This window comes from Pituophis catenifer, unplaced genomic scaffold (genome assembly GCF_029215685.1).
Source record: "Pituophis catenifer annectens isolate HBS135680 unplaced genomic scaffold, rPitCat1.0.hap2 SCAF_1, whole genome shotgun sequence".
Classification (NCBI taxonomy): Eukaryota; Metazoa; Chordata; class Lepidosauria; order Squamata; family Colubridae; genus Pituophis; species Pituophis catenifer.
Window position 1 is genome coordinate 244713113 of NW_027256881.1, and position 26941 is coordinate 244740053.

The following is a 26941-nucleotide window of genomic DNA, read 5'->3' on the forward strand; positions in this document are numbered from 1 at the left end:
TTAGTTAAGTGAATTTTGCCCCATTTTATGACCTTTCTTGCCACAGTTGTTACACGAATCATTGCAGTTGTTAAATTAGTGACACAGTTGTTAAGTGAGTCTGGCTTCCCCATGTATTTTGCTTGTCAAAAGATCACAAAACAGGATCCTGTGATCCTGTGACTCTGTTATAGTCATAAATATGAGTCAATTGCCAAGCATCTGAATTTTGATCCCATGACTATGGGGATGCTGCAAAGTTTGTAAGTGTGGAAAATGGTCATTAGTCACTTTTTTCAGTGCTGTTGTAACTTTGAATGGTCACTAAATGAACTGTTGTAAGTTGATGACTACTTGTACAATCTTAAAAGTGCTTAATAAATGGAGGGAAATGACCATTCGCCAGTTTATAGTAACACAAGTACTACTAATGGGAGCATTTATTTGTCACCCAATCTTGGGGTGCATCCTGAAGCTGGAAAAAGTTAATCAGTTGTTTTGGTGTGATGTGGAAGTGGTGTGCTATTGCCTTTTCCAAGATGGTTGCTTAAGTTTCCAGACTGGATAATAGCCCTGTGGTCTCTCATCCAAATACTATCAAAGACTGATCCTGCTTAGCTTCCCAACCAAAGCTTGCTAAGTGCTGCCACCTGTTGAAGCAGCATCCCATGTAGCTGTAAATTTGCTGTAAATTTGCAAAGTTTCTTTTCTTTCTCTCATTTTAGTGACATAAGAAGAACATGAAGGCGGTAGGTATGTCAAGTTATTTAATTAATATATAAAATTTATATTTATTTAAATTAGGGGGGTTGGGCATAATTTTGTTTTTCCTCTCTCAGTGCAGTGTCAACCTTAGATGCCAATCAAAGGTCAAATGTGTTGCTTCAGAAAAGGTGTACAAAAATGATCTTGTATACGAAACTGCACAAGTGTGCATTTTCCTGAATCACAGCTAGATCTGATGGATGAAAAATTGGGTATGAAATAAGGGCAAGGAAGATTTGCTGCTTATTTTTATAATACAAAACTGTTCAGAATGCAAACTTGACCATTTCGTTGTTACACAGATTATTTTGGCTATCCCTGTCACTAGAAAAAAAAAATTAGTTGCCATTTTAGCTAGCCATAGCACTTTTAGGTTAAATGGAATACAGTATTGCATTGCCCTCTTGGGGCTGGTGTCAGTTCCATATGGCTGGCAGACCAACGAAAAGGTCTCAAAAGCCAAATGCTGTTTGAGCCTTCCTCTGTTTTTAGAAACTAAAAACAGGCTTATCTGTCACATGTTTACCTAACCTTTTCCAAATCTACAAGAGATCTTAGTTCCATGGCAAAGCACATATAGTACTTCTCTGATTATTTCTCCTGCCCTCCTCTTCTGGTCACAGCTTCCATTTGCTGTTCCAGCAGAAGTTGGTAGTCAGGACGAAGCCACAAAGTGAGCACCCAACTCTTTCATGGACAGTGCAACTTATTCTAGAGGAATCTATGGAGCACTCAAGGAATCAGAAGCTTCTTACCAGAGACATTTAATAAAGAATTGCAATATTTAATTGTGAATGTTTTAACAGCAGCTAGAATTGTATTTGCCAAAAATTGGAAAGGAGAGAAGATACCTAATGATGAAGAAATTATTAAGAAAATGTTGGACTGTGCTGAAATGAGTAAATTGACACTTGAAATAAGAGAACAGGAAGATAAACAATATTATTTGATATGGGATTTATTTTATCAATGGATAGATAATAAAACATGGAAATGAAATATGATATATGAAATGAAATTAAAATAAAATGTGTAAAAATTTGTTTTTCTCTTAGTGGAAAAGAAACATGTGTCATATATTGATATTTAGAAGACTTTGTGAGCACGAAAAGATTTTAACCGACCGAAACACTGTCTGTAATTCTTTGAAAGGATGATGCTTTTATGTTGTTTTTTGTTTGAAAAATTAAAAAAAAAAGTTCAAAAAAAAAAAAGGAATCAGAAGCTTCTTTTGATTTAGTCTTAATCTGTTTTTAGGTGGTCAAGTCTTCCATTCCATCATCTTCTCAGCCTGAGGCTAAGATGTTTAACTGGGTATCACAACATTGATATGGTATACACAACATTGATTGTATCCAACTCTATATTGAGGGATGATCTTCCCCAGGCATTTCATGTAAATGTTAAACAGAATGGAGAAGAGATCTGAGCTTTGAGGCACATCGCATTGAAGCATGGCTTCGTTTTTACTCCCCCAAGAAGAGATTGTAACAGCTATTCAGAAAGGAGAGGAATCCATGTAGAACAGTCCCTCCATTGCCCCATCCTCATAGACATCCCAAAAGATTCTGTGGTTGATGCTGTGAAGCACATTTGAGAAGCAATGGGAAGTGTGCTCCACTCCCTACCTCCTGCTGCAGGTCATCCCTAGAATTACAATATCAATAACACTTAGACTTATATACTGCTTTACAGTGCTTTTACAGCCCTCTCTAAGCAGTTTACAGACTCAACATATTGCCCCCAACAATCTGGGTCCTCATTTTACCCACCTCGGAAGGATGAAAGGCTGAGTCAACCTTGAGCCAGTGAGATTTGAACTGCTGAACTGCAGGCTGAAGTAGCCTGCAGTACTGCACTCTAACTACTGCGCCATGGTATGGAACTTGACTGAAAAGGATCCTGATAAATTGTCTGATCCAAGCTCCTTGGCACCTGGAACGCAGCCAATCTTACCAAGAAAGATTTGACCGAAAAATGGCCAATAGTTATCTAGAATGATTGGGTCATGAGATGGCTTTTTAAGTGTGGGAGGGGCACAAATGCCTTCTTCAAGACTGGCAGCATCATTCCCTGTCAGCCTTCTGAGGTAAACCAGACAGGAAACATGACCAGATGAACTAATTCTACTTCATTTAAGGTTACAACAGAATTTTGCAAAACTGAAAATAAATCTTGCCTTTACAGCCCAAGAAACTAGGAAGAGTCTCTTCTTGTCTTCTTGTACCACCCACGTTCTTGCTGTGGGCTCAGGTGTCTTTTATCTGACTATTTCCTTCCTTGCCCTACCTCCCAAGGTCATTCCCATATACCATTATACCCCCTTCTGAAAAACATTCATTCACCATTGCTGTTCCTGTTCTGAACATTATTTCTCTATTCTGAACTACTGTCTGCCTATCCCCTCATGACTGCCCCAGTGATAAAAGTCAAGGGATAGAAATTTTGCTTTAGTCACATTAAACTGGAAAGAACAACCCTAATATACATATACACATTCTTCCTCAAAGAAGACAAACGTGATACCAAAGACCCTGAAGTTTTTGCTTTCAGCTCAAGATGCATATGTAAAGAGCTGAAATACTAGCTCAAGTGAATTTAGAAAAGAAAGAAGAGAGAGGTAAACATCAAATAAAATCACAGTGGGAGGCAAGAAAATAGGATTTTTAAAAAGATTATGTTCAAAAAGAAAAACTGTTAATAGACAGTATTTTCACAATCAAATAAGAAGCCTGGCTGTCCATACAAGATGTAGAACTTTCTGTACATAAATATATCCAAATTGTTACACAAGATAAGAAAAGTCATTTCAGGAAGAATGGAATTTGAGGCTGAGAAGAGAAATTATAGGAGCTACGCTTAACTTTTTAACCACCTACTTTTTAATCCAAATCTTGTCCCATAGATACAGTAGGCTTTTTTTTTGCTTATAGGGTTGCATTTTTCTTTCATCACACTTCTGCCTGACACTTTAAGAATAATTTCTATACTCCTTCTACATAATGCCCTCTTGCAGATGTGAAAAACCTATTTGTTTTCTGCCAGGAAAGCTACAACTGAGGTTAATATGAATGCAATCTACCTATTTAAAGCAGTTCATCAGAAATATTTTCCAAGAAACAAGTTTTTAAAAATGCATTTTTACTTTGTGCCCTTTAGAAAATATAGCAAATACAATTTATATAGGGATGATGTATTTATTTAATATGTTATAATTTTTGGAGCAAATGGTCTCCCAAGCAGGATGTATATGTACAGAAAGCCATGGAAGTCTGCATGTAATACTTATATAGCATGTGAGGCAAACTAAAGCATTATTTAAGAGAGGACCAACTTTTATTTCATATGCAGGGGTGGGTTCTACTTATCTTTACTACTGGTTCGCAACGGGATCGTGTGCACGTGCTCGCTTCGCTCACACACGTGCCTTGCTTCTGCGCATGCACAGATTGCTTCTCATGATGTCAGGATCAGTGGGCGGAGCCTCCTGCCAGTTTTACTACCGGTTCTATAGAACCAGTCCGAAGCATGGGCAACCCACCACTGTTCATATAGATAGCTCCAGAGATATCTGGCAGAAAAAGAATTCCAGCTATGTTTTGAAAATAATTTTAAGAAGAGACTTCCTGTATGTGCCACAGTGAGTAGACAGATTGCTGGTTTTTATTAGCTAGCAAGACAGGTTTACCAAGAGAATCGTCTCTAGATGCTGGATCCAAATTAGGATAATCTCTGCAGATCATTGAGGTTAACTACATTACTCCAGATCAGAGGTGGGTTTCAGCAGGTTCTGACCAGTTCTGCAGAACTGGTAGCGGAAATTTTGAGTAGTTCAGAGAACAGACAAATACCACCTGACTGGCCCTGCCCCTATCTATTCTCTGTCTTCTGAGTCCCAGCTGATTGTCTGGGTCTTCTTTTGTTCCCCTGCACAGGAGAACAGAGCTGGAAAGCAGGTTAGTGGGGTGGGGAGGGAATGGGGATTTTGCAGTATCCTTCCCCTGGAGTGGGGTGGGAATGGAGATTTTACAGTATCTTTTCCCTGCCACACCACCACGCCATGCCACACCCACCAAGCCATGCCCACAGAACCGGTAGCAAATTTTTTTGAATCCCACCACTGCTCCAGATGCTCCTCATGAGTAGACTATGGTAACTGGCATTTTTATTATAGGTTTATGAGAGTTGGGATTTACATCAAGCTCAAACTTGCAAAGGAATCTTTATGGACACTACACTTAACCAACCCTTATATCTCAATCACATTTGAATTTGTTAAAAAAAATCTTTGCATATTGGAGTGATTAAAACCCTTCGGACTGACAAGGTTCTGCCACATTCATTGGCTAGTTTGCTTCTCTTTAAAAGATGATAGTGTGAATTTAATTTCTAAAGTTTTGAAAATATGAATTTTTTTTGGTATCATGGAGCAAAAAGGGGCTTAGTATTTGGATTTTGGAAAGTTAATAATGGATCAAGGGACAGAAGGGTTTGGAATTATAGCTTTGAAATATTTAGAATTTTTTTCATGAAAAAAATGGAGATTGTTCTTGTTTTTTTTTTTTTATGATAAGGAGACCTTGAAATCTAGAGACTAGAGTCAGAGGATAAAAAAAAAATGGAACAGAAATCCTTTGTGCAAATTTTTGAATATTTTTTAGCTAAGAATTTGGACAGAATGGATCAGATGCTTGATATAATTGTCAGAACATGTTAATTAGGTAAAGGTAAAGGTAAAGATAAAGGTTCCCTTCACACATATGTGCTAGTCGTTCCCGACTCTAGGGGGGCTCATCTCTATTTCAAAGCTGAAGAGCCAGCGCTGTCCGAAGACGTCTCCGTGCTCATGTGGCCGGCATGACTAAATGCCAAAGGCACATGGAACACTGTTACCTTCCCACCAAAGGTGGTCCCTATTTTTCTACTTGCATTTTTTACGTGCTTTCAAACTGCTAGGTTAGCAGAAGCTGGGACAAGTAATGGGAGCTCACCCCATTACGCAACACTAAGGATTCGAACCACTGAACTGACGACCTTTCGATCGACAAGCTCAGCATTTTAGCCACTGAGCCACCACATTCCTCACAACAAGTTAATTACAAAGTTCTAAAATAAGAACGAGCTGCAGTGGATATTTATGAAATTAATTTGAAGGAGAATTGATTGCAATACAAATGGATCTGATGGAGAAACTGGTGTTAATAGAGTTTAACCTTTAAGAGCTCTTTTCAAGAGTAAGGACTTCTGTACCAAGGCTAATTACCCACTCAATGACCCATAATTTAATTAGATCAAACTTATATGCCTGATTCACTCATTGAATTAAGCAAGATTTGTTTAATCATGATTTCTTGAATATGACTGTGCTTATTTAATTTTATAAATTTGTAAGCCATAATTGCTGGGCTCATATATTACCCAAGCCAAAAACTAGTTACAACATGCCTTAGGGCAGGGGTATAAAACTCGATTTCATTGAGGGCCGAATCAGGGTTGTATTTGACATCGGGGGGCTGGGATGGGCATGGCCAGCTCGATGTCACTCATGTTGGGGACACCTGTGGTGGCCTAAGCGCTGTGCCAGGTAAAACAGGCTCCTGAGCTCCATTTTCAGTTGCGACGGCCTCCTACAACCCTCTGCCATTGAAAACGGAGCTCCATTTTTGCTGGCAGAGGCATCATGGGCCGGTCCTTCACTGTTTCCAGATTGGCCCCGCGGGCCAGATCTAAGCACCCCGCTGGTCTTGAGTTTGACACCTCTGCCTTAGGGGAATATGTGAGCTCAACGTTTCTAATCTTGTCCTATATTCCATTTGATATAGGCATTTTGTATGTAAAATCAAGACTATGAGGCTGTAACATATGTAGAGTTTATATGTGAGTAAATAGCTGGGCTGTTAAGTATATTCTCTTAGGAGTGTTATGAGTATTTTCGAACAAAGTATTAAAACATAATGCAGCTTGTTAGATTTTGGATTACTAGATTGCAGTAACCCGGCCATTATGGTTTTTAAGTTATTGCCTGATGGCTTACTATTATGTTTGAATCTGACCATTATGATTGTTTGATCACCCATGATTGAAGCATACACTTAGCATTTGTGAACTCAGCCCTTGGCTATTTATTTCACAATGTAGATCCTTCTTCATATACAGGAAGGAAAGTTTTTTTGTTTCATTTTGTAGCAGGGTTTGTGGATTCATTAAACATATGTTATGTCAGCAGTTTGTCAGTTTTTCAGAGAGAAAAAGTAAGTGAGTAAGTCAGCAAATAGAGAAAAAAGTATTTTGGTGTCGCTTGTGTGTAAATATCCTGACTTGGCTTAAGTTAGCAATTTATCTACCCTGTTTCCTCCAAAATAAGACATCCCCTGATAATAAGCCCAATTGGGCTTTTGAGTGCATGGCAATAAGGCCAAGCGCTTATTTCAGGATTCAAAAAAATATAAGACAGGGTCTTATTTTGGGGGAAATACGTTACTTTTCCATGCGTCATACTTGAAATCTAAACTCTACCCATGAACTTCCTTCTCTCTCTTTTCTGTCCTACCCCCTCCCTAACTCCAGTTTAGAAGAAGCATAGTTCATTTTGAATCAGACTGTTTTAAGACAGTATTGGATGGACAATAAAAATGGTGCACAACTGTGTAGCATGTTATTTCTTGTACAAGCTATTTGTTTGAAATCCATTCCTTCACCTCCCTCCCCTTAAAACCTCTGCTTTTAAGATTCTTTGAAAATGGCTGCCATCTCAATATACCATACCTTCGGGAAACTAACACTGATTTTTGTGCCTGATTGAGTGCTTTGTCCTAGGCGGCGTTAGTGCTTGTATTGCTTGTGTACATTTGAATGGCTGATGCTTTGAACTTCAACGGAGTCTTCCACATCAGAGGATGCATCGGCACGTATGCTAGCCAGCATATAAATGATATTAACTTTGTAACTAGCAGCCAAAATATGGAAATGTTTGACAAAGAGATTCTTTTGAGCAAAAAAAATTAAAAAATAACTTTCATCATATTTTTAAATTTTAATTAATTAATTTAAATCTGTTATATTTCAAACATGACCTGTTTTTCTGATCCTTTGTTCTCTTTATTATTGTGGTTTTTCAAGAGGGAGTGATGCTGGATTCTTTACCATAGAATTGACAAAGGCTTTTCTTCCTCATTAGATGCAATAATCCTCTTTATATCTGACTTAAACAATGTTGTCGACAATTCCCTTTTTAAAGATGCAATCCCGGAACCAATGGATGGCTAAATAATATAGGGAACAATTCTCCATAAGTGAGCCTCCCAAAATGTGAGAAATTTGTTTTTATCCGTTCTTTCTTGTAATATGCTCAGAGGATAGAGTACATCTCCCCCCTCTCTGCCTTACATTTAGAACAACAATCCCTCTGGGAAGATTAGCCTGAGAATGGTGAGGTTTATGGCACAACATAAACCCATATGTTGCTTGCAGGCTAACATCCTGATGTGCACAGAGAGCAAGATACTCATTTAACAGTAACATAGTTGGAAGGGACCTTGAAGGTCATCTAGTCCAACCCCCTGCTCACGCAGGAGACCTGTACTAGGGATTCGAACCACCGAACTGCTGACATTTCTGATCGACAAGCTCAGTGTCTTAGCCACTGAGCCACCTAGCCAGGATACTCATTAAAAAGGCATTTATCCATTTATGGATAAATGGACTCATCCATTTATGAAGTTGCATTTTCTATTCAAATTCGGCTAGAGGCCATCGAGGAACTTTTCACTAGCATCGTTTGGCTGAACAAGTGCTACATGTGTAAGGTTTAATAAGGAACTTTTTCAATACTCATTATTCTGCATATACAATTAAGAATGGCATTAGAATTAGAATCACTGTGGATGCTTGTGTTTGCTAAGCCCATATGGCATACTGAAAGAGAAAAGAGATTATAGCCTGTCATGTTTATACATTTGGTGTAGTTCGAGTAAGTGGATAGCTTGCAGAGGTGACCTTGCAGAGAGAGGCTTGCAATATCAGCCATTCAAGTTTTTTCTTTTTCCTGTTTAATTGAATAGTGTTCCTGATGTTTCCCCAAGAAAGATGATTTTGGCAGGAAAATATATTTTGTATACGGTATTATCTTTCTCCAGAAAGTGTTTAAATTGCTAAGCAGTCACCTCTTCCGTCTGATGATGATACATTTCATAAGCTGCATGTGTTAAGTAAGTGATTCTTGGTCCTGAGGAGCTGGCAGCATCCATTAGGACTTTGAACTGTTTAAATCCAGTGCTGCTTTTCTTGTCAGTCTGATATTCTTGGAACCTTATCTGACTCCTCCCCATCTGAAAAAAAATAAAGTCTTTGTAGATTGAGATTCTGGAATCACTGATTTCTGCTTGAAGATAGTGGGCCAAAGTCAGATGAAAACTTGTGATGTGTGTGCATTCACATTGTCAATCAGTCAGTCAGTCAGTCAGTCAGTCAGAATAGAGCTGAAAGGGACCTTGGAGGTCTTCTATTATTATTTTATTATTATTATTTATTGAATTTATATACCGCCCTACTCCTGAAGGACTCAGGGCGGTGAACAGCCAAAAGATAAAATACATGTAATACAAATGTTAAAAAAACCATTAAAATACAATTAAATAATTTGGCCCAGAAAACAAAATTTAAAAACCCCAATTTTATACGACAAATTTAAAATTTAAAAAATTTAAAAAACAATTTAAAAAAGAGGTTAGGCCAGGCCGGCCTGCTGGAATAGGAATGTTTTGAGAGCACGGCGGAAAGCGCGCAGCTCAGTGATCCTCCGTATCTCCGGGGGGAGCTCGTTCCAGATGGCAGGTGCTCCCATAGAGAAGTGCATTCTAGTCCAATGCCCTGCTCAAACAGGAGACCCTGTGCAATTTGAGACAAGTGGCTGTCCATCTCTTCTGAAAAACCTCCAGTGATGGAGCACCAACAATTTCTGAAGGCACGCTGTTCCACTGGTTAGTTTTTCTCATGGTTAGGAAGTTTCTCCTCAATTCCAGGTTGCTTGTCTCCTTGATTAGTTTCCATCCATTGTTTCTTATCTTGCCATCTGGTGCTTTGGAAAATAAGTTGACACCCTCTTTTTTGTGGCAGCCCTCAAATACTGGAATATTGATATCATGTCACCCCTGGTCCTTCTTTTCTCTAGACTAGCCTTACCCAGTTCCTTTGTGCACTAAAGTAAGCCAACAGAGGGGAAATCTTGAGCTGACAATGTCATGGCAGTGAAGTAGGTGCAGAACACTATTTGTGCTGCTGCCAATTCCAGAGGTTCACAGATGAAGAAAATTCACAGCAAATTATGAGTCCCATCCCCCCGCCAAGTTATGCACACCTGTTCACGAAACAAGCTTCTGAGCAATTATCTGTTCTATGCACCTTGCAAGTCTTTTGCCATGGCTTTTCCTCAGTCCTTCACAACAAATCTAAAAAGATGTGTGGTAGAGGGATGCAGGAAAACAGGGGGTCTATTTAGTGCATTGCAACTACTTCTGTGTTTCCATTTTTAATTTCCGATGGCTTGCTTCAGTTGCACTGCTTTCTCATGCTCTGTTTCAAGTCTCAAATATTGAAGTGTTCTTCAACTTCTGAATGGAGATTTTCATTTGACTTTCCTAACATGGCATTCTCTCTGACTACGAGGTTCGGATGACAGCTAGCATATTGGCTGGCTGGGGATGATGGGAGATGTAATTCAGTGCAGTTTGTGGAACTAACAAGGAAAGCTGCAAGTGAACACCAGAGTCCCAGGAGTAGCAGTACTTGTTATGAAATGAGAAGATTGAACAACATATACTGTTGTGGCAGGCAGCAGATTGTTGTCTTACATTCCAGCTGCAGAGATCCTCAGCATTGCTATGGCTATGATTTTTCTTTTTTTTAAAAAAAAGTGAACAATCACTATGACTTGCTATGTGAAGCAGTAGGGAAAGTAGATCCTGATAATAGCATGAATGAGGGCTCTGTGGTCTGATGCAGAGGCTATCCAAGGCAGAAATAGCAGAAATGTTTATTCTTCCATACATAAAGGACAAAACCACCAATTTGTTTTATTAGAACTTCTCAGTGCACTGGCCATTGTCCTTATTACTAGCCAATGGGAACTGAGATTGGATCAACTTGGTGCTTGAATTAACCTTAGCATTCCAATTGTCATTTTATTGATTTGACACACTGACAATTTGACCTTTCTCCAGGCACTCCCACCCCATTCTCTTTCCTTCACTCTCCCCCTCCCAAAGTATGCTAACCTGAGAAAGAATAACTGGCATGAGTTTCCTCGCGACTTCATAGCAGAGATGGGAAGGTGGGTCTCCCTAGGCTTAATTCAGTGTTTTCATCATTATAACCCACATATCAAGATGGAATGCCCCGGATGCAGAGAGAAAGATACCTACCCTTTCCAGAAACAATTGCTAGGACTCAAATTTCTAGGGCGCAGTTAGCCCTGAATGGGAAGTGCTTGGAATCTGGGGGAGAGGGAAGAGATCCAACTTTTCCGTACAAGCAACTGAATGTTGTGTCAGATGAGATGCATGCAAAAGCAAAAGAGGAAACTGTCCACGGTGTCAGTGCAGGCATCCCAGATAAGAGTGCAAACAAACAAACATTGTCATGTATGTACCCTAATGTTCAGCCAAAATGTTGGAGATGTGAATGTTTGGATGCTACGTATTATCATGTTTGGTGGACCTGTAGGAAAGTTAAGGCTTTTTGGATAAAAATTTGGTGGGTCATGCAGAATGTTTTGAAGAAAAAAATTCAATTTTCTCCACAACTGTTTTTATTGGGTATAGTTAAGGGTTTTACATTGGGTGAAACAAAATTGATATTGTATATGATAACAGCAGCAAGATTGTTGATAGGTAAATATTGGAAGAATGAAGCTTTGCCCACTATTGAGGAATGGACTTTGAAGATGGCCAGTTTTGCAGAGATGGCGAAGATTTCAGCATATTTAAAAGACTGTTCACAAGAGACTTATGAGTGGGAATGGAAAAGGTGGATAGAATATGTTCAGAACAAATATCAAACTAGAAAGTATCAAATAGCTTTTATTTGAAAATAATGTATTAGAAATTTTTTAATGTAATGAGATAAAGAGAAAAATTATACAGGGGAGGGAGGGGTTCAAGTTTATATATAAGTGTTATATTAGGGTTCTTTATGAGTATGAGTATATTATAGGGAAGTCTGGGGGGAGGGGAGGGTTAGGGAGGGTTAGGGAGGCTGGGAAGTTTGGGGGGGTGGGGGGGGAAAAAGGGGTGAAAATGTAATTGTAAAACTTTTGCAATAAAAAAAAAGAGTGCAAACAAACAAACAAAGAAAGAAATCCAAGAAAACTTAGGAATTTCTCATCCCCAAACTAACATGCTTGCAGGAAATTCATTGGCTCCTTGCTTTTAGGAGCAATTACCCTTAGAGCAGCCATCAATTCTGTAGCCTCTTCTGAAGGGGCTATAAATCCAAGCAGCCACTGTCAGCTGGGATGATTAAAAAGAAAAAGAAAAGAAAGGCTGCTTCTGCTGTACCCCTCTGCCCAGGATGAAGGGAGACTGCAAGCTACCTAAAGAGGCAGGACTCTGGGCACAGAACGGTAGCTTCCCCACCTGTAGCCTGATTGGTTAAAAGCAGCTCATGTTGGATTTGCTGTGAAGAGGCTAAGGGGAGGGTTTTATTTTAAAGAAGGTGGTGATGTGAAGGGGGGAATAGAGGAGCCCGAGAGTACATTTGATTGGCTGGGGGAGGGGGCTTGAGCTGGAGAGAGTGCTGAGCAGGCATTCATGAGATACGGTGAGGCGAGCGTCTTTCCTCCTGACTCCCACTTCAGATGCAAGGACAGGCTGGAGCGCTGTGGCTGGGTTAATAGCACGGAGAGGGAGCACGACTGGATTGGAATCTCAAGAGTGACAGCGCCGTGAATGAAGCACCTTCTACTTCTTCCGTCTGTCCTAGGCTTCCTCTGTCCGAGGAGAGATGGGGAATCATTTAAAGTGAACTGCACCATCTCCGGGCAGAGCGATGGGACCGAGAGGAGCAGGGCAGGAGAGCTGCTTGCTGTTGGGATAATCTCTAACCTTAGCCTCTTTGCTGTGCAACATCCCTGGTTTACAGTTTTGGTGTCTTTTTAAGAGCAATGTGGATTGAAGGTTTTATATGGCACTTGGGATAATCCGCAAGACTGTCGCTCTCCCTTGCAAAAGCAAACCAGACCATTGCTCTCCCTGGGTCTCTCTCTCTCTTTTCCTCCCCCTTTTGACTGTGGGGAGGGGGAGACTGTGGCACCAAAGACGATGTTTTCTGCGCAGGGAAGACTTCTCCACAAGTAAGCCCAGGGGTTTCCTAACTCCTGGCTGAGCAGGGGTTTTGTGTTAGCCAAGGGGGCTGCTTTTGCAACTCACTTTACTCCTTGACAGAATCATGGCAGGCAAAAGAACAGCTGGCAGAAAACATTAGGGGGTGGGTGGGAGCCAACTAAGGAAGTTGTGGAAAGCCTGTCCTTCCCAACCAAACAAAACTGCAAAGATTCTTGTCAATACTAACTCTGGAACACTTTTGACGTCACCATGCGCAGATCTAGCACCGATGAATCAACTTATCATAGGAGCCCTTCTGTGGACAGCAAGGATTACAGTTTTCCCAATGGCGCCTTCCGTCGCTACAGCAGCATGTACGGCGGCCAATTTGGAGCCGCAAGTAACTCTTTTTTTGGATTCCATACCAACCCGGGTCCTAAGGCCACCAAGGCTAAGTACACCTCCCCCAAGGGGAACAAGTATGTGGTCTTTTACTTGGATCTCTCCTTTATTTTTCTTCTAGAACTGAAGAGGTGCAGCATGGCTCACAACTGCCTGCAGTGCATTAAGTACCTCATGTTTGTCTTCAACTTGCTCTTCTGGGTGAGTATGTACCTGTGCATGGGTTTATTTAGCCCTTGGGTGTCTCAACAAGTCTGGGGATAGTTTTCCTCTCCAACTTTTGGGCAGCAAGTAATGGGGACAAATGGGAGCTGGTTGTAGGCATTATACATCATGCATGCTGAAGTTGTAGACTGAAGTGACACAATTTTGGATGACACCATTTGAGGCTGTGGGGGTGGATCTCATGCCTTTGAATGCTCTGTCACATGAGTGAGAGAGAAAGAGAGCCATTCATAGAAAACACCAACACATTAGCAAGAAATTGGCAGGTGTCCTGGCTTCTTGCATGCCAACAGCTTTTTATGGGAAGGAGCATTTTAAAAGACAGAATCCCAACCCTTAGTATGAAGTGGTACAGTCCAGAGTTCTGCCACTTCATTTGCCCCTTTGCTCTGCATAATGGTAGAACCAATCTGGCTTTTCCTGTTGAGGTTGCTTGAGTTAGTGAGGACCAAGAAAATATTGGTCCCTGTTTTGTTCTGTTTTTCTGTGTTCTTCATCAGTCTTGTTAAGCTGCATGCATATTCAGATGCTGTTCCTGAGGCTGGGAATTCATTGCACTTCTTGTTCCATATGAATTTGTGCCCTTGCTCAAGTCTCAAATGTGTTGTTAATTGCTGTGTGGATCATGTATCTAATCTCAGATTTGCATAGTCTCTTTAAAAGATGGTTCTTGAAATACTAAGACACAAATTGATGCTATTCTGTGGTGATGACCAGGAATAATCTGAATCAATGTGTACATTGTGGGAATGCATATGAAGATAAGATGTGCCCTTGTGTCTGATACAGTCATCAATATTAGTGATACTGCAGGTGGAATTTAACAGATTAGCAAGCTAGTACCTGGTTTTCTGCAGTAAGAAGAGACTTTACAGCGCAGGAGTAGACTTACTGGGCAAAATGTGAACTGCACATCCTGGTAAGTAACTTCCAGTCCTGTGATAAGATGTCATATTCCTTAATTTCCAAAGAGTATTTGAAAATCCTGACTATAAAGTAACTTTCTTTCTGTGCCACTTATTCAATTTCCTGTACATACATACATACATACATACATATATACATACATACATACATACATACATACATGACTTGTAGATTCATAAAGTTGGAAGGGAGTCATCCAGCCCAATCCCCTTCTCAATGTTGAAATCCAAATTAATAATCCCAAACATATGGCTTTCCAGCTTCTGTTTGAACACATTATAGGAGAATACATTAATTTTTTTTAAAGCAACTGGAGTTGTATTGCTGTTAATTTAATTGCATGTTAATTAATTTTGCCCATAGAATTCACAATTTTTCACTTAACACAGTTGTCTAGCTTATTTTTTTGTAGAAAAATAGATAACTGAAGGTAACTTTACTCTGGAAGGTATTAAAAGGTGCAGTTTACTTGAGTAGGTATAGCATTCTTTCAAAGGTATTTTTTTCTTTTCAGGAAGCAAAGTTAAAAGACTTCTTATACTATTCCTCATCACCATATTCAGAATTTAAAGAATAAAAATTTTAAGGTGGAGAAACTGGTGGGGCCTAAACAAGGCCCTATTATGATATTTGCATGGAAAACTAACATAGGTCATCTTTCTTCTTTTGCCACAAACAAAACATTTCAAGCACATACAAATATTGGGGGGTGGGAGGCGAGGGGGGGGCATGAAAACAACAACAGCTGGAGCCTTGTTGGGAGGGAGGGAATGTGGTGGAATTGCTGGTTACTTTAAAAAGGTCAGGCTCAGATTGACCCAGAATCTCCACCCTTCCCCCCCAATGCATTTTCCTCTTTTGTTTCAATGTGTATGTGTATGTTCCTCAGCGTTTATTCACTTGTTAATAGATTTTGTTGAAACACAAGGAAACTCTGGATAAGCTGAAAAAAAACATCACTCAGACTGTTTCCCAGCTCCCAATTCTCTGACACAGCTAGAATCCTGGTGTCTGTAGCCAGCTTGTCCCAGAGCTTCTTGAAAAGACAGAGAATCGGGTTGGTTGACCTTTCCATCCACCATGTCTTCTCCCTCTCTTACTGAATAGAGAGCTCAGTCAACCACTTGAACTACATATGCAGGGGGGGTGAGATGGAATGAAGATAGCCTTCTTTTTAAAAATAATGCCCAGCAAAGACTTAAAAGATATTCTCTGAAATTCTTCCGTGAATCCTGCACTGCAGAGAAGGCATGCTTTTTACGGCATGTAAATGCAGACTTACAATGTGAATGCTGCAAAGGGTTTTCCTTTTAAATTAACCAATTCAAGAAATGCTACTGTAGTATTTCCTGAAAATGACAACTAGAGTCATAGCTCTTTGATGTATCGTCTTTTTCTCAAACTCTTGGGCAGAAAGATCCCTGTGGTGTGATGAGATGCCCATGTCTCAAGGTTATAATCAGGGAACATACAAGAATTTATCTGTGATACTAATTCATATTTGAAGTATACTGTATATTAAAAAATATTTCAATTTTTAAAATTTTATCTTTTTTTAGGGACTGGATTTATGTTTTGGTAGTTTGAGCAATGTTTAAGAATCTAGGGCAAGCTCCGTTCAGAGCTTCCATCTCCACTATGGTGCAAATGCTTTCTGTTCCAGGAGTGTTTCTAGATAATTTAAAAAAAAAAAAAACATTTTACATGTTCCACACAGGAGACTTTTCTGTCTGGCTCAGAGATGCTGCATTAAAGTGACAACAGGCAGAGACGCTGGCCTCCTTTTAACAAAAATGTTTATGTTGTGAAATGGAGATTAAATATGTGTCACGTGTACAGCTTGAAGGGCCCATTGTACACCCAATGGTGAACAGATCTGCTATTAGCAGCTGTTGGGAAAATGTAATTGTTCTTATGCGCCTGAAGATACAATTCTCCTTGCATATGATCAATTCCTAGATACCTCCCCACAAGGCTGCAAATTTTCTACAGTATTAATAGCTATGGCTTATAGAAGGTGTTTGGTGCTTTTATTTGCACTACTAATTGTTTCAGTCCTCCAACCTGCCCACCCTATCATCTACCTATCCAAACAGCCACCCACCCACCCAATCTTATTTATTAAATTTATATGTTCCCATCTTGCCAAGTGGCAACTCTAGGCAGCTCTATGTACGCTATATCATTTTATTTATTTATTTATTTGATTGATTCATTGATTTCTATAGCCTCCCATCTCAGCAAATGACTCTGTATGTATTTTTATGATTGGTTTTGGACTGTAAACAAACAAATAAGCCAAACTGACCTTCACACTAGGAGAATCTAGCAGTATTGCCATATTCTCACAGTACCATGTACTCACTTATGCCCATCATGCATCATGAAAAGTATTTTAAGCCTACTTGCACTTTTGTACCTAGTTAATGTCATGTAGGAAGACAATAGAACTTCCATTTCTATATCTTGCTCTACCTAGTTCACTAATTCTATTCAGGAGTGACCATTTGTATACGTTGGCCTAGTTCCAATGTTTTCATTGGAAAGACACACATTTCTTTGCTTCTTCTGTATTTATCCCCCTCTAATTTTGAAAACAACAACTTCACCCATATGCCAAGGGACAGTTCGCAAAGCCTGAAACATGCACCAGTAGGGATTGAGGCAGTGATGAAATCCTCCACATATTGCCACCGGTTCACTGCCCACCCATGTGTGGTGCGCGCCAAAAGCATGCTGCATGCACATGCATATACAGTGCGCACCAAACACACACTTTGCGCGGAAAAAGAAGCCCTTTCTAAGGTAAGTAGAACAGTGGGGGGGGAACAGCTGTGCCACACGATTTAGATTTGCTAGAAAGCAGGATTTCCTGCTTTCTAGCGAATATAAACTACGTGGCACAGCTGATCATCGGAAATACCAGTTCAAATGAACTGGTAGCTTTTTTTAACTACCGGTTCACCTGAACTGGTAGTTTTTACCACTACAGGTTCGCTTGAACCGGTGAGAATCGGTAGCATTTCATCCCTGGATTGAGGTGTGTGTGTGTGTGTGTCCTTATATTTTGGAAATAGGGGAAAAAATGAAGTCAAGCAGCTGGACTCAAGGATAAATGTGAGGTGATGGAATGGACATTTTGTTTGAATTATGCTGATCAGATTGCAACTCAATACTTAGCTCAATTATGTTTTGATCCAAGACAGGTTTCCTAAAAGTAAACTTTTCTAACCAGTTATGATGGAAAATGGTTTTACTCAGTGTTGGGTTAATGATTTTCTAGACATTTTAGGAGATGGGCAATGACATTCATATGGATTATGTTCCAAGAAATCTCACCTATCCAAAAGGAAATGTGGTGCAGGAAAGAAACAGAGAAATAAAAGATGATTGAAAGCAGAATACATTGGTACACACACACACATACACACATGTACATATGCCCAGAACAATATTTTGGATGGATGGTTGCTGAGATATACACTTCAAACATCAGCATGGGTTTCACACAAAAACTGTCATATATAGCTGGGAGATTTGCTTTTCTTTTAAAATATTCCATAAGTGTTTTCTCCGGAACTGGTCCTTTTCTGCAATACTATACAATATGAACATTTCATATCTTCAAGGAACACTCTACTTTCAGATTCTAGTTTTTGTTTCTTATATGGTGATGCTTTATATAGCAATGCTTTGGATTTCTCCGGAGAAATCAAGACAAAGCATAGCATAAACTTTGTTGTATTCTTCAGGTCAGCATTAACAATGGCAGGGCAAATCGTTTTGTTGGGGAGGGGTATGGCATACGTTTGCGTAGGCATATGACTGAATGTATATGCCTTGCATGTCATGTAAAGGAGATTTAGAAGTAGAGAGTCTTCAAGTCAACAGTCAATGGTTAGGTTAAGTATCTTTGAAATAAAATGTAGTACTGCAATTTTTACCAATTTGGGGACATTCACATTTCATGTAATGAGTTATGTGTAGCTAAATAGAGTATTGGTAGCAATTTCCAGTAAGTGTTGGCTAGAAAATTAACAGTTCTTTTGCTAAGAATAATCCCAAAGTAGATCTTTGCTGGTCAAAGTTGGGGAGAAATATGCTATAGGAGATTGTTGGCAGTCAGAAAATTAAGGAAAGTGTAGCAAGATGCAACACTTAGAAAGACAAGTGAGATAAGGCCAGCCCCCCAGTTGTATATTAGATACAGAATCAGGCCTGCCTGGATGTATAAAATGCCACTGTAGTTAATGGAAGACCAATAGTGTGCCTAGAGATTCAGCTCATGTTGTACCTGGGGAATAGAATACTGATTCTTTTCCCTTATTCCATAACTCAGAGATAGCTCCTTGCAAAGATGTCATTTTACTACAGACTTGCAGCCTATCATTCAGTCAGAAAGTATTTCAAAGAGGCTATCAAATCTTAAAACATAGCAGTAATTCTGCCTAGAACAGGCCTCTGCTAGAAAATCTGGGAATTACAGCAGGTTGGGGAAGGTTGCAATGGAACAATACAGTCCAAACCTTTCTGCAAATCAGAAGGCTGCCAGTTCAAGAATGGTTGATTCTCCCTCAAAATGGCTAACCCAGTCTGTACGTAGGCAAAGACATCAGTAATGTTGCACTGATAGCTTTCAATAAAGGTACTTAAATGGAAACAAAAGCAGAGATAAACATGAATTGTTTCAGTAGTATGTCTGACACCAGAAGTCTAAACTTCTGGAGAATAGTGGACCCATTTGGAAATTTGAGAGCATACCAAATGACAAATGATTGGTGTTTTCCCCAAATGACTGTTGTGATGGTGTTACTATCTCACAGATGTTGTGGGAAATATAGTCATTTAAAAGCACTGATTTACTGAAAAGCACTGATGTTGTTGACTAACCCATTAATCTTTTTCCTCACATAGGAGGCTTCCTACTCCCCTTGTTCTAAGGGAGCGAGGGGGGCAGTGGTCATGAGAGGGTTAACGACCAGGATCCTATCAGATCGAGTCAGACAGTTGGTAAACTCCTCCTCCTGTCACTGTCACCCAGCTTTCTGACTCGATCTGAGCAGGATCGGACGCACCCTTGCATTTCTCTGCCTCTGGCTTCTATTTGATCTTAATTGATTCAAACTCTGCTTGCAGATTTACACAATTTGGCTGATTGGATTACTAATTGAGGTGCTACCAGCGAGAAGGGCTTCTTTTCCTCACATAGGAGGCTTCCTACTCCCCTTGTTTTGTCCTTCTACTGGGTAGGTGGGCACACTCCTAAACAAGTGACTAGGCTCCATTTTATCCATTGTTCTAAGAAAGCTAGCAGACTTCACTGGGGACCCAGAGGCAGTCTTTGAAATAGAGAGGACACTGGAAAATAGGATTTAGCAGAATACCACTTTCTCACTTTTTAAAAAATTGAAAATGCAATTTTAGGAGAAGGGGAATAAAAGACTATAGGAGCTACCATGTTTTCCCTGTCTTATTTTTTTTCAACCCCGAAATAAGTGCTTGGCCTTATTTTCGGGGAGGTCTTATTATTTTGGGGCGCATGGAGCAAGACGGGGCTCCTCTTGCCATCTTACCTGATTTCCAGCTCTGTCTCCCTAACCCTAACCAGAGGAAATGGCAGGACTGCCTGCACATGCATTTAAATATTTCTGGGGAGGGCTTATTTTCAGGGAGGGCTTATTTTCGAGGAAGGCTTATTTTGGGGGAGGGCTTATTTCAGCGCATGTGCTCAAAAGCCTGATTGGGCTTATTATCAGGGGATGTCTTATTTGGGGGGAAACATGTTATCTGCAGGTATATTGGCATCACTAGAATATCATACTGGAGACTTCAAGTCTGCGTTATCTGCTCTTATAAGCTTTTCCACTTAAAATTCTTATCAATTTCCATAAGGGTAAGGTCAGCTATAATTGTATCAATAATTCTTTTGGTATTTGAAATTACTAGTGGTACTTATCCTAGACTAGATGAACATGCTTTACTTTGAGTGCTACTTATACCTTGAAACATCTTGTGAAATATATAATTTATATCAATTCTATTGTCATAGTAGTGCTATATTAATGCATGCCAAATTTCCATCCGAGAGACTTCTTACAGGTTTTGGCTGGGATTCAACAAACTGCGGAGATTGTTCTGCCTACCTAAGAGACTTTCGAATGTACTGTATTTTTTTTTTTTAAACAGCAGCTCTACATGCTGTAAAACACATTGCTTTTTGAGTTAAGTAGTCTTTCCAAGGCAAGTTCCCATAGGACAACAGACTACAATGATTGAAAATGAATAAAAATTGGTCCAGTCTTGCGGTATGCTTAACGTGGTTGTTTCCATCTCACTATTTTCCACTTGTAAAGTTATTTTAAAAGGTGTCTTAAAAGCTCAACATTTATTTAAGATGCCAAGCAGGTTTCGCAGTCTTTATCTGTTTAATGATTATTTTATAGCCAAAGTAAGGCTGCTACTCTGTAGTGCAAGGGTCTCCAACCCCCAGGCCATGACCTATATGGAACTGGGCCATACAAACAGCAGACTGGCAAGCACACATATGCGTGCCAGCCTGCCACTCATATGGCCCAGTTCCCTCCCCCACATCGGGGCTGCCAGGCTGCAAAGATTGGGGACCACTGCTATAGGCACCCGCCCTCTGGAATGAGCTACCCCCAGGGATACGACTAATCCCAGACCTCCGGACCTTCTGCCGGGTCCTGAAGACTTTTTTATTTCAGCAAGCCAGGCTGGGTTAAAAATTTTTTAATTGGGGAATTTTATGGGTAAGGGGTTTTAAATTGGAGAAGCCAAAGATAATTTAATTTCGTTTTAATGTATTTTAATATTTGTATTGTGTGTTTTTAATTCTGGCTGTTCACTGCCCCGAGTCCTTCGGGAGAGGGGGCGGTATAAAAAAATTTAATAAATAAATAAATAAATAAATAAATAAATAAATAAATATAGTGTGTATTGAATTGAATTACTAAAAAAACCCCCAAAAGCGTCTTTTCCATGTTTTTGTGTGCCATTTCTCTTGATCTTGTACAGAGCCACTTGCTGTCTTCATCAGGGTTGTGGTAAGTGAACAATCGCTGCTCACCGTTCTCCATTAGTTATTTACCACATCTCTGAAACAGCCTGGCACACCCACTGTTATCTTCTTTCTTCAAAATTCTGGTCTTTCTTCTTGACCCCATGCTATAATTTATACAGATGTTTCCCATTCTGCAAAAACACAACATGGGTGAAGAAAGGTGTGACAATGAAGGGATCTTTTACTCTTGCCCCAATAAGAGTTGAGTGCCATTGACATACTTAAGAGAGAAAAGACTCAAACTGTTTTCAAAATCCATCACTTTAGGCTAATGTAAATTTATTCCTTCATCCCTCTTTCTCTCTCTTTTAACTTCTGTTGATTGAGCAAATAGTATTTCACTCCATTAGTATGTTTGTATACAATATACATTAGCCCCATGGAACTGACAAAATATTAAGCAGTACAAATTGTGAAATAGGGGATAAAACTGCTATTTTTCTGGTTTCTAAGAAATATAAATGTATGTACATACCTACCTACCTACCTACATACATACATACATACATACATACATACATACATATATATATATATATATATATATATATATATATATATATACACACACACACACACTAGCCTTAATTATATAATTCAGCAAACATGTGAATTGTAGACACTGATTCGTAGCATCATGTTTCTGAGTCTGATGAAATAGATTAAATATTTAGATAACATATTTTGAGTGATACTGAGAAAATAACAGAATAAGAGAGTTGGAAGGGACCTTGGAGGTCTTCTAGTCCAACCCCTAGGGTTGGCAGGAAACCCCAGGCAGGAAACCCTATACTATTTCAGACAAATGGTTGTCCAATCTCTTCTTAAAAACTTCCAGTATTGGAGCATTCACAACTTCTGGAGGCAAGTCGTTCCATTGATTCGTTGTTGTAAGTGTCAAGAAGTTTTGTCTTAATTCCAGGTTGCTTCTCTCCTTGTTTAGTTTCCATCCATTGCTTCTTGTCCTGCCTTCAGGTGCTCTAGAGAATACTACAAAGTATATTACAATTACAAAACAATAAACATTTGCTTTTTGGTAAATGAATCAAAATTTGAAGCTTCCAGCCAGTTTACCTACCAGTTTATTTGTCCATCAATCAATACATCAAAAAAGATATTTTCTCAACATTTTGTCACTCTACAGTATATATTTTTTAAAAAAAATAATTAAATAATGTTGTGGAATATTTATAAGCATAATTTCTAGCTTTTTTATTTTTCTGGGTAGAGACTAGGCATAGTATCCAGCTTGCCATAATAAAGTCAATATTTGGAAGTGCTGGTTAATATTGTTTCAACCCTACTTTCTGAAGTAATACTTGGAAAGTACTCTTGTGGAGTACTTTCTTACTCCACAAGAAAGATGTGATGCAAAAATTTATATGAAAATATTATGCAGTACATCTCTGCACAGGATTATGGAAGTCTGCTTATAAGGAAGATTCTGCTTCTAACTGAAATTTACATAAACAGACAAATAGGAAGCAAGCATTTTGGGTCAGCACAATGGGGTGTCTGTATATGTAAAAATGTGGCCCAGATTTTCTAACTGCCAGAAACCTGCTGTCCTACCATCTCTTGGAGGAGCAGCCCCAGGGGTGAAATCCAACAGGTTCTGACAGGTTCTGTAGAACGGGTAGGGGAAATTTTGTGTAGTTCAGAGAACCGGTAGGGGAAATTTTGAGTAGTTCAGAGAACCAGTAGCGGAAATTTTGAGTAGTTCGGAGAACCGGCAAATGCCACTTGTGGCTGGCCCCTGAGTGGGGTGGGAATGGAGATTTTGCAATATCCTTCCCCCAGGAGTGGGGGAAATTTTGCAGTATCCTTCCCCTGACATGCCCACCAAGCCACACCATGCCCACCAAGCCACGCCCACAGAACCAGTAGTAAAAAAAATTGGATTTCACCACTGAGCAGTCCCCAACCTTTTGGGCACTAGAGACTGGAGAGAGGGGGTATGGTTTCATGTGCTGCCTGTGTCTCGTGGATGGGGCTTCATTTGTTTATGTGGCCCAGTTTCTGGCATGCTGTGGCCTGGTTGGGGACCGCTGTTTTAGAGGATACCAGTTCATCCCATGTCAAATCAAATTAGATAAATTTGTAATATTGACCTTGTTTCCAATAATGTAAGCTTCTTTATTTACCTGGCATTTGGGTTTGATCGAAGAGTGTGCTGCGTAGCCCTTTGTCCAACTGTAAGAGATAATGTGTGAGATTGAACAGTATGTAAACCTCCCAGTGTATTAATCAGTGCAGCTTCTCTGGCCTATATTATTTTTATTCCCCCCTGTTTAGAGAAAGCTGAATAAATAGGGGATTGTTGGGGGATTTTGTTTTTGGGCGTCACTTAAGATGGCATGCCAGTCTGCTGCCCTTATTAGGATTTGTGTTGAAATGTCAGGGTCAATCGCCTTAATCTCTGGGACAGGAAAAGCCTCTAAAAATGAGGCAATCCAGTCTGTGCTTAACTGTAGGGGGGGGGGTAGTTTAATCCTAAAACCAATAATTTACTGACTGTGGGATGGATGAAGGATTCTCTCTTGGGTGGACTCAGGGGCATCCATCTGCACATAACCACTTGGTGGTGATAGAGAAGCATCACTTAAATCCTCTGAAATCACTTCTTAGAGTTAAACAAAAGAGAGAAGCACCATGCCCTATGCACCTCTGTGCGCTCATTTTTTAAAATTACTTTACTTTTAGTTGACTGGCAAAGTTACATCTCATCGTGGATTCCATTGGGCTAATCAAGCTACAGGAGAAATGTGGTGTTGATGGGCTAGGGGTTTCCAAATGAATCTCGTTATTTCTCAAAGATATGCAGATTTAGAGTGATCATATTATTATTATTATTTATTGGTTAATCTTTAGTGAGATTCACAGCCTTTGAGGCTGGTTAATAGCTCAGCAGCTCGAGTCCTAACCAAGGACCTAGGAACTGTTAAGGTATCGTCGGAGGATGTAAGCTGTTCCGAGTAAGGTGGTTTTTTGTAGAGTCAAAATGTTCAAGTCCGGCAAATTTAGAATTTCTAAATAGCGGGGTAGCCCTTTGGGTATTGCTCCGAGGGCTCCAATTACAATCGGGACAACACACGATTTCTTTTTCCACAGTCGCTCAACTTCAATTTGTAAGTCCCGGTACTTTGTTATTATTATTATTATTATTAAATTTATTTATTTGTTCAACTTGTATGCTGCCTTTCTCCGAAGACTCAAGGTGGCTTACAATGCATTTAAAAACCATATATAAAAACTTTAAAAACAATTAAAACCCATTCACACCATTCATGGCCAGATCTTGCCAGATCGCAACAGCGAGATCAACGGCCCCAGGCCTGCCGGAAAAGCCAGGTCTTCACCGCTTTTCAGAAGGCCAATAGGGTGGGGATGGTCCGGATCTCAGGAGGTAACTGGTTCCAGAGAGCTGGGGCAGCCACAGAGAAGGCCCTTCCCCGCGGGCCCGCCAGCCGGCACTGTTTAGCTGACGGGACCCGGAGGAGACCAACTCTGTGGGATCTTACCGGTCGCTGGGAGCTATGCGGTAGAAGGCAGTCTCGAAGATAACCTGGCCCTGAGCCATGTAGGGCTTTAAAGGTAATAACAAACACCTTGAATTGTGACCGGAGACCAATAGGGAGCCAGTGCAGCTTGCAGAGAATTGGTGTAATGTGGCTGTACCTAGGTGCACCCACGACAGCTTGGGCGGCTGCGTTCTGGACCAACTGTAGTCTCTGAACACTTTTCAAGGGTAGCCCCATGTAGAGCGCGTTGCAATAATCTAACCGTGAGGTGACAAGGCATGAGTGACTGTGAGGAGAGCCTCCTGATCCAAGTAGGGTCGCAATTGGTGCACCAGGCGAACCTGTGCAAAGGTCCCCCTAGCCACAGCTGACAGATGTTGCTCTAATCTTAGCTGTGAGTCTAGGAGGACACCCAAATTGCGAGCCCGTTCTGAGGGGGACAATTTCTCCTCCCCAGAACCAAGAACCATTTTACAGAATACAGAATAATAAACTTGGAAGGGAGACTAGGTCGACACCCTTTTCACTGTGATAGCCCCTCAAATATTGGAAGACTGCTATCATGTCATTCCTAGTCCTTCCCTTTGTTAAACTAGACATACCCAGTTCCTGCAAATATTCATCGTACGGTTTACCTTCCAGTTCCTTCTTTGTCGCTCTTTTCTTCACCCTTACTGGAATCTCAGCATGTTTTTTTGTGTCGTGGTGACCAAAACTGGATTCAGTATTAGTCTGACCAGTGTAGTATAAAATGGTATTAGCACTTCATCCTTCTGTTGATGCAACCTAGGACTGCATTGGCTTTTTTGGCAACTGCAGCACACTGCTGGCTCATACTTAAGTGGTTGTCCACTAGAACACCTATATCCCTGTCATAGATGAATTTGAGTGTTACTGACTTCTAGGGTGCTTCCCTATAAAGAAGACAACTAAAATGTGATATATATGCCTATTCTGAGATACAGTGATAAAAATCTGAAAATAAGAATGCAAATGCTTCTTTACTGAAATAGTAGCATGAAATATTATCCCCGGAAAGTAATGATGGTATAATGATATCAAATAATGATTTATACCAGCTAAAGCAGCCGGAAAATGAGTCATTTTAATGTTGCAAGTTTAAAACTCAGGGCGTTCTTTGCTTCACAATAACTATACAAACATTGTGAAACTAGTGTACAATATTGAACTAAGGGGATTTTCTTCATTATGCATTGAAGACCTATGTGAGGAGACAGAAGTGAACATAGGAGAATCCATTTCCCCTGTCTTTACTTCAACGAGTCTAGGCTGAGGAGATATTTAAGGAAATAATTTCTATTTATATTTGAAAAATACAAGCAAGTCAAAATGTTGTAGTTCAAGACACCCAGTGAAACAATTGATTTCATTCTTGAAAACGAAAGACAAGAGATTTGAGTGCTGGGAGTGAAAAAAATAATATCTCACCTTCTTTCAAAAATTTCTCAGACTCCAATGTGAAGACGTGTGCACACAGGTAGGCGAGTAGACTTTTTAAAAGTTAATATTGGAAGAGTAAATTAAGTGGGGACAGGCACATATTCTCATATAGTTTCTTCTACATATTCTCTATAGTTCCATTATGGAACATTATTCCATAATGTTTAGAAAAAAATGTGGCAGAAGTCATACCTTACATTTCTTCATTATTATTCTCTATGCCAGATAGAATTGGTTGAATATAGGAGAAAATAATTATGTGT

At 39.9% G+C, this 26941-nt stretch overlaps 1 protein-coding gene across 2 annotated transcripts in view; it reads left to right on the forward strand.

Moving 5' to 3' along the window:
* TSPAN4 (tetraspanin 4) overlaps positions 1-26941 on the forward strand; it is a 437882-nt gene that overhangs the window by 137759 nt on the left and 273182 nt on the right. Inside the window, exon 1 of one of the 2 annotated variants that reach the window (XM_070957396.1) lies at positions 13332-13664. The exons of the other annotated variant lie outside the window; for it this stretch is intronic. Within the exon in view, the coding sequence (XP_070813497.1) occupies positions 13332-13664 (333 nt within the window). Of the gene's footprint in view, positions 1-13331; positions 13665-26941 lie in introns of those variants that run through there. 2 annotated transcript variants of the gene reach the window in all.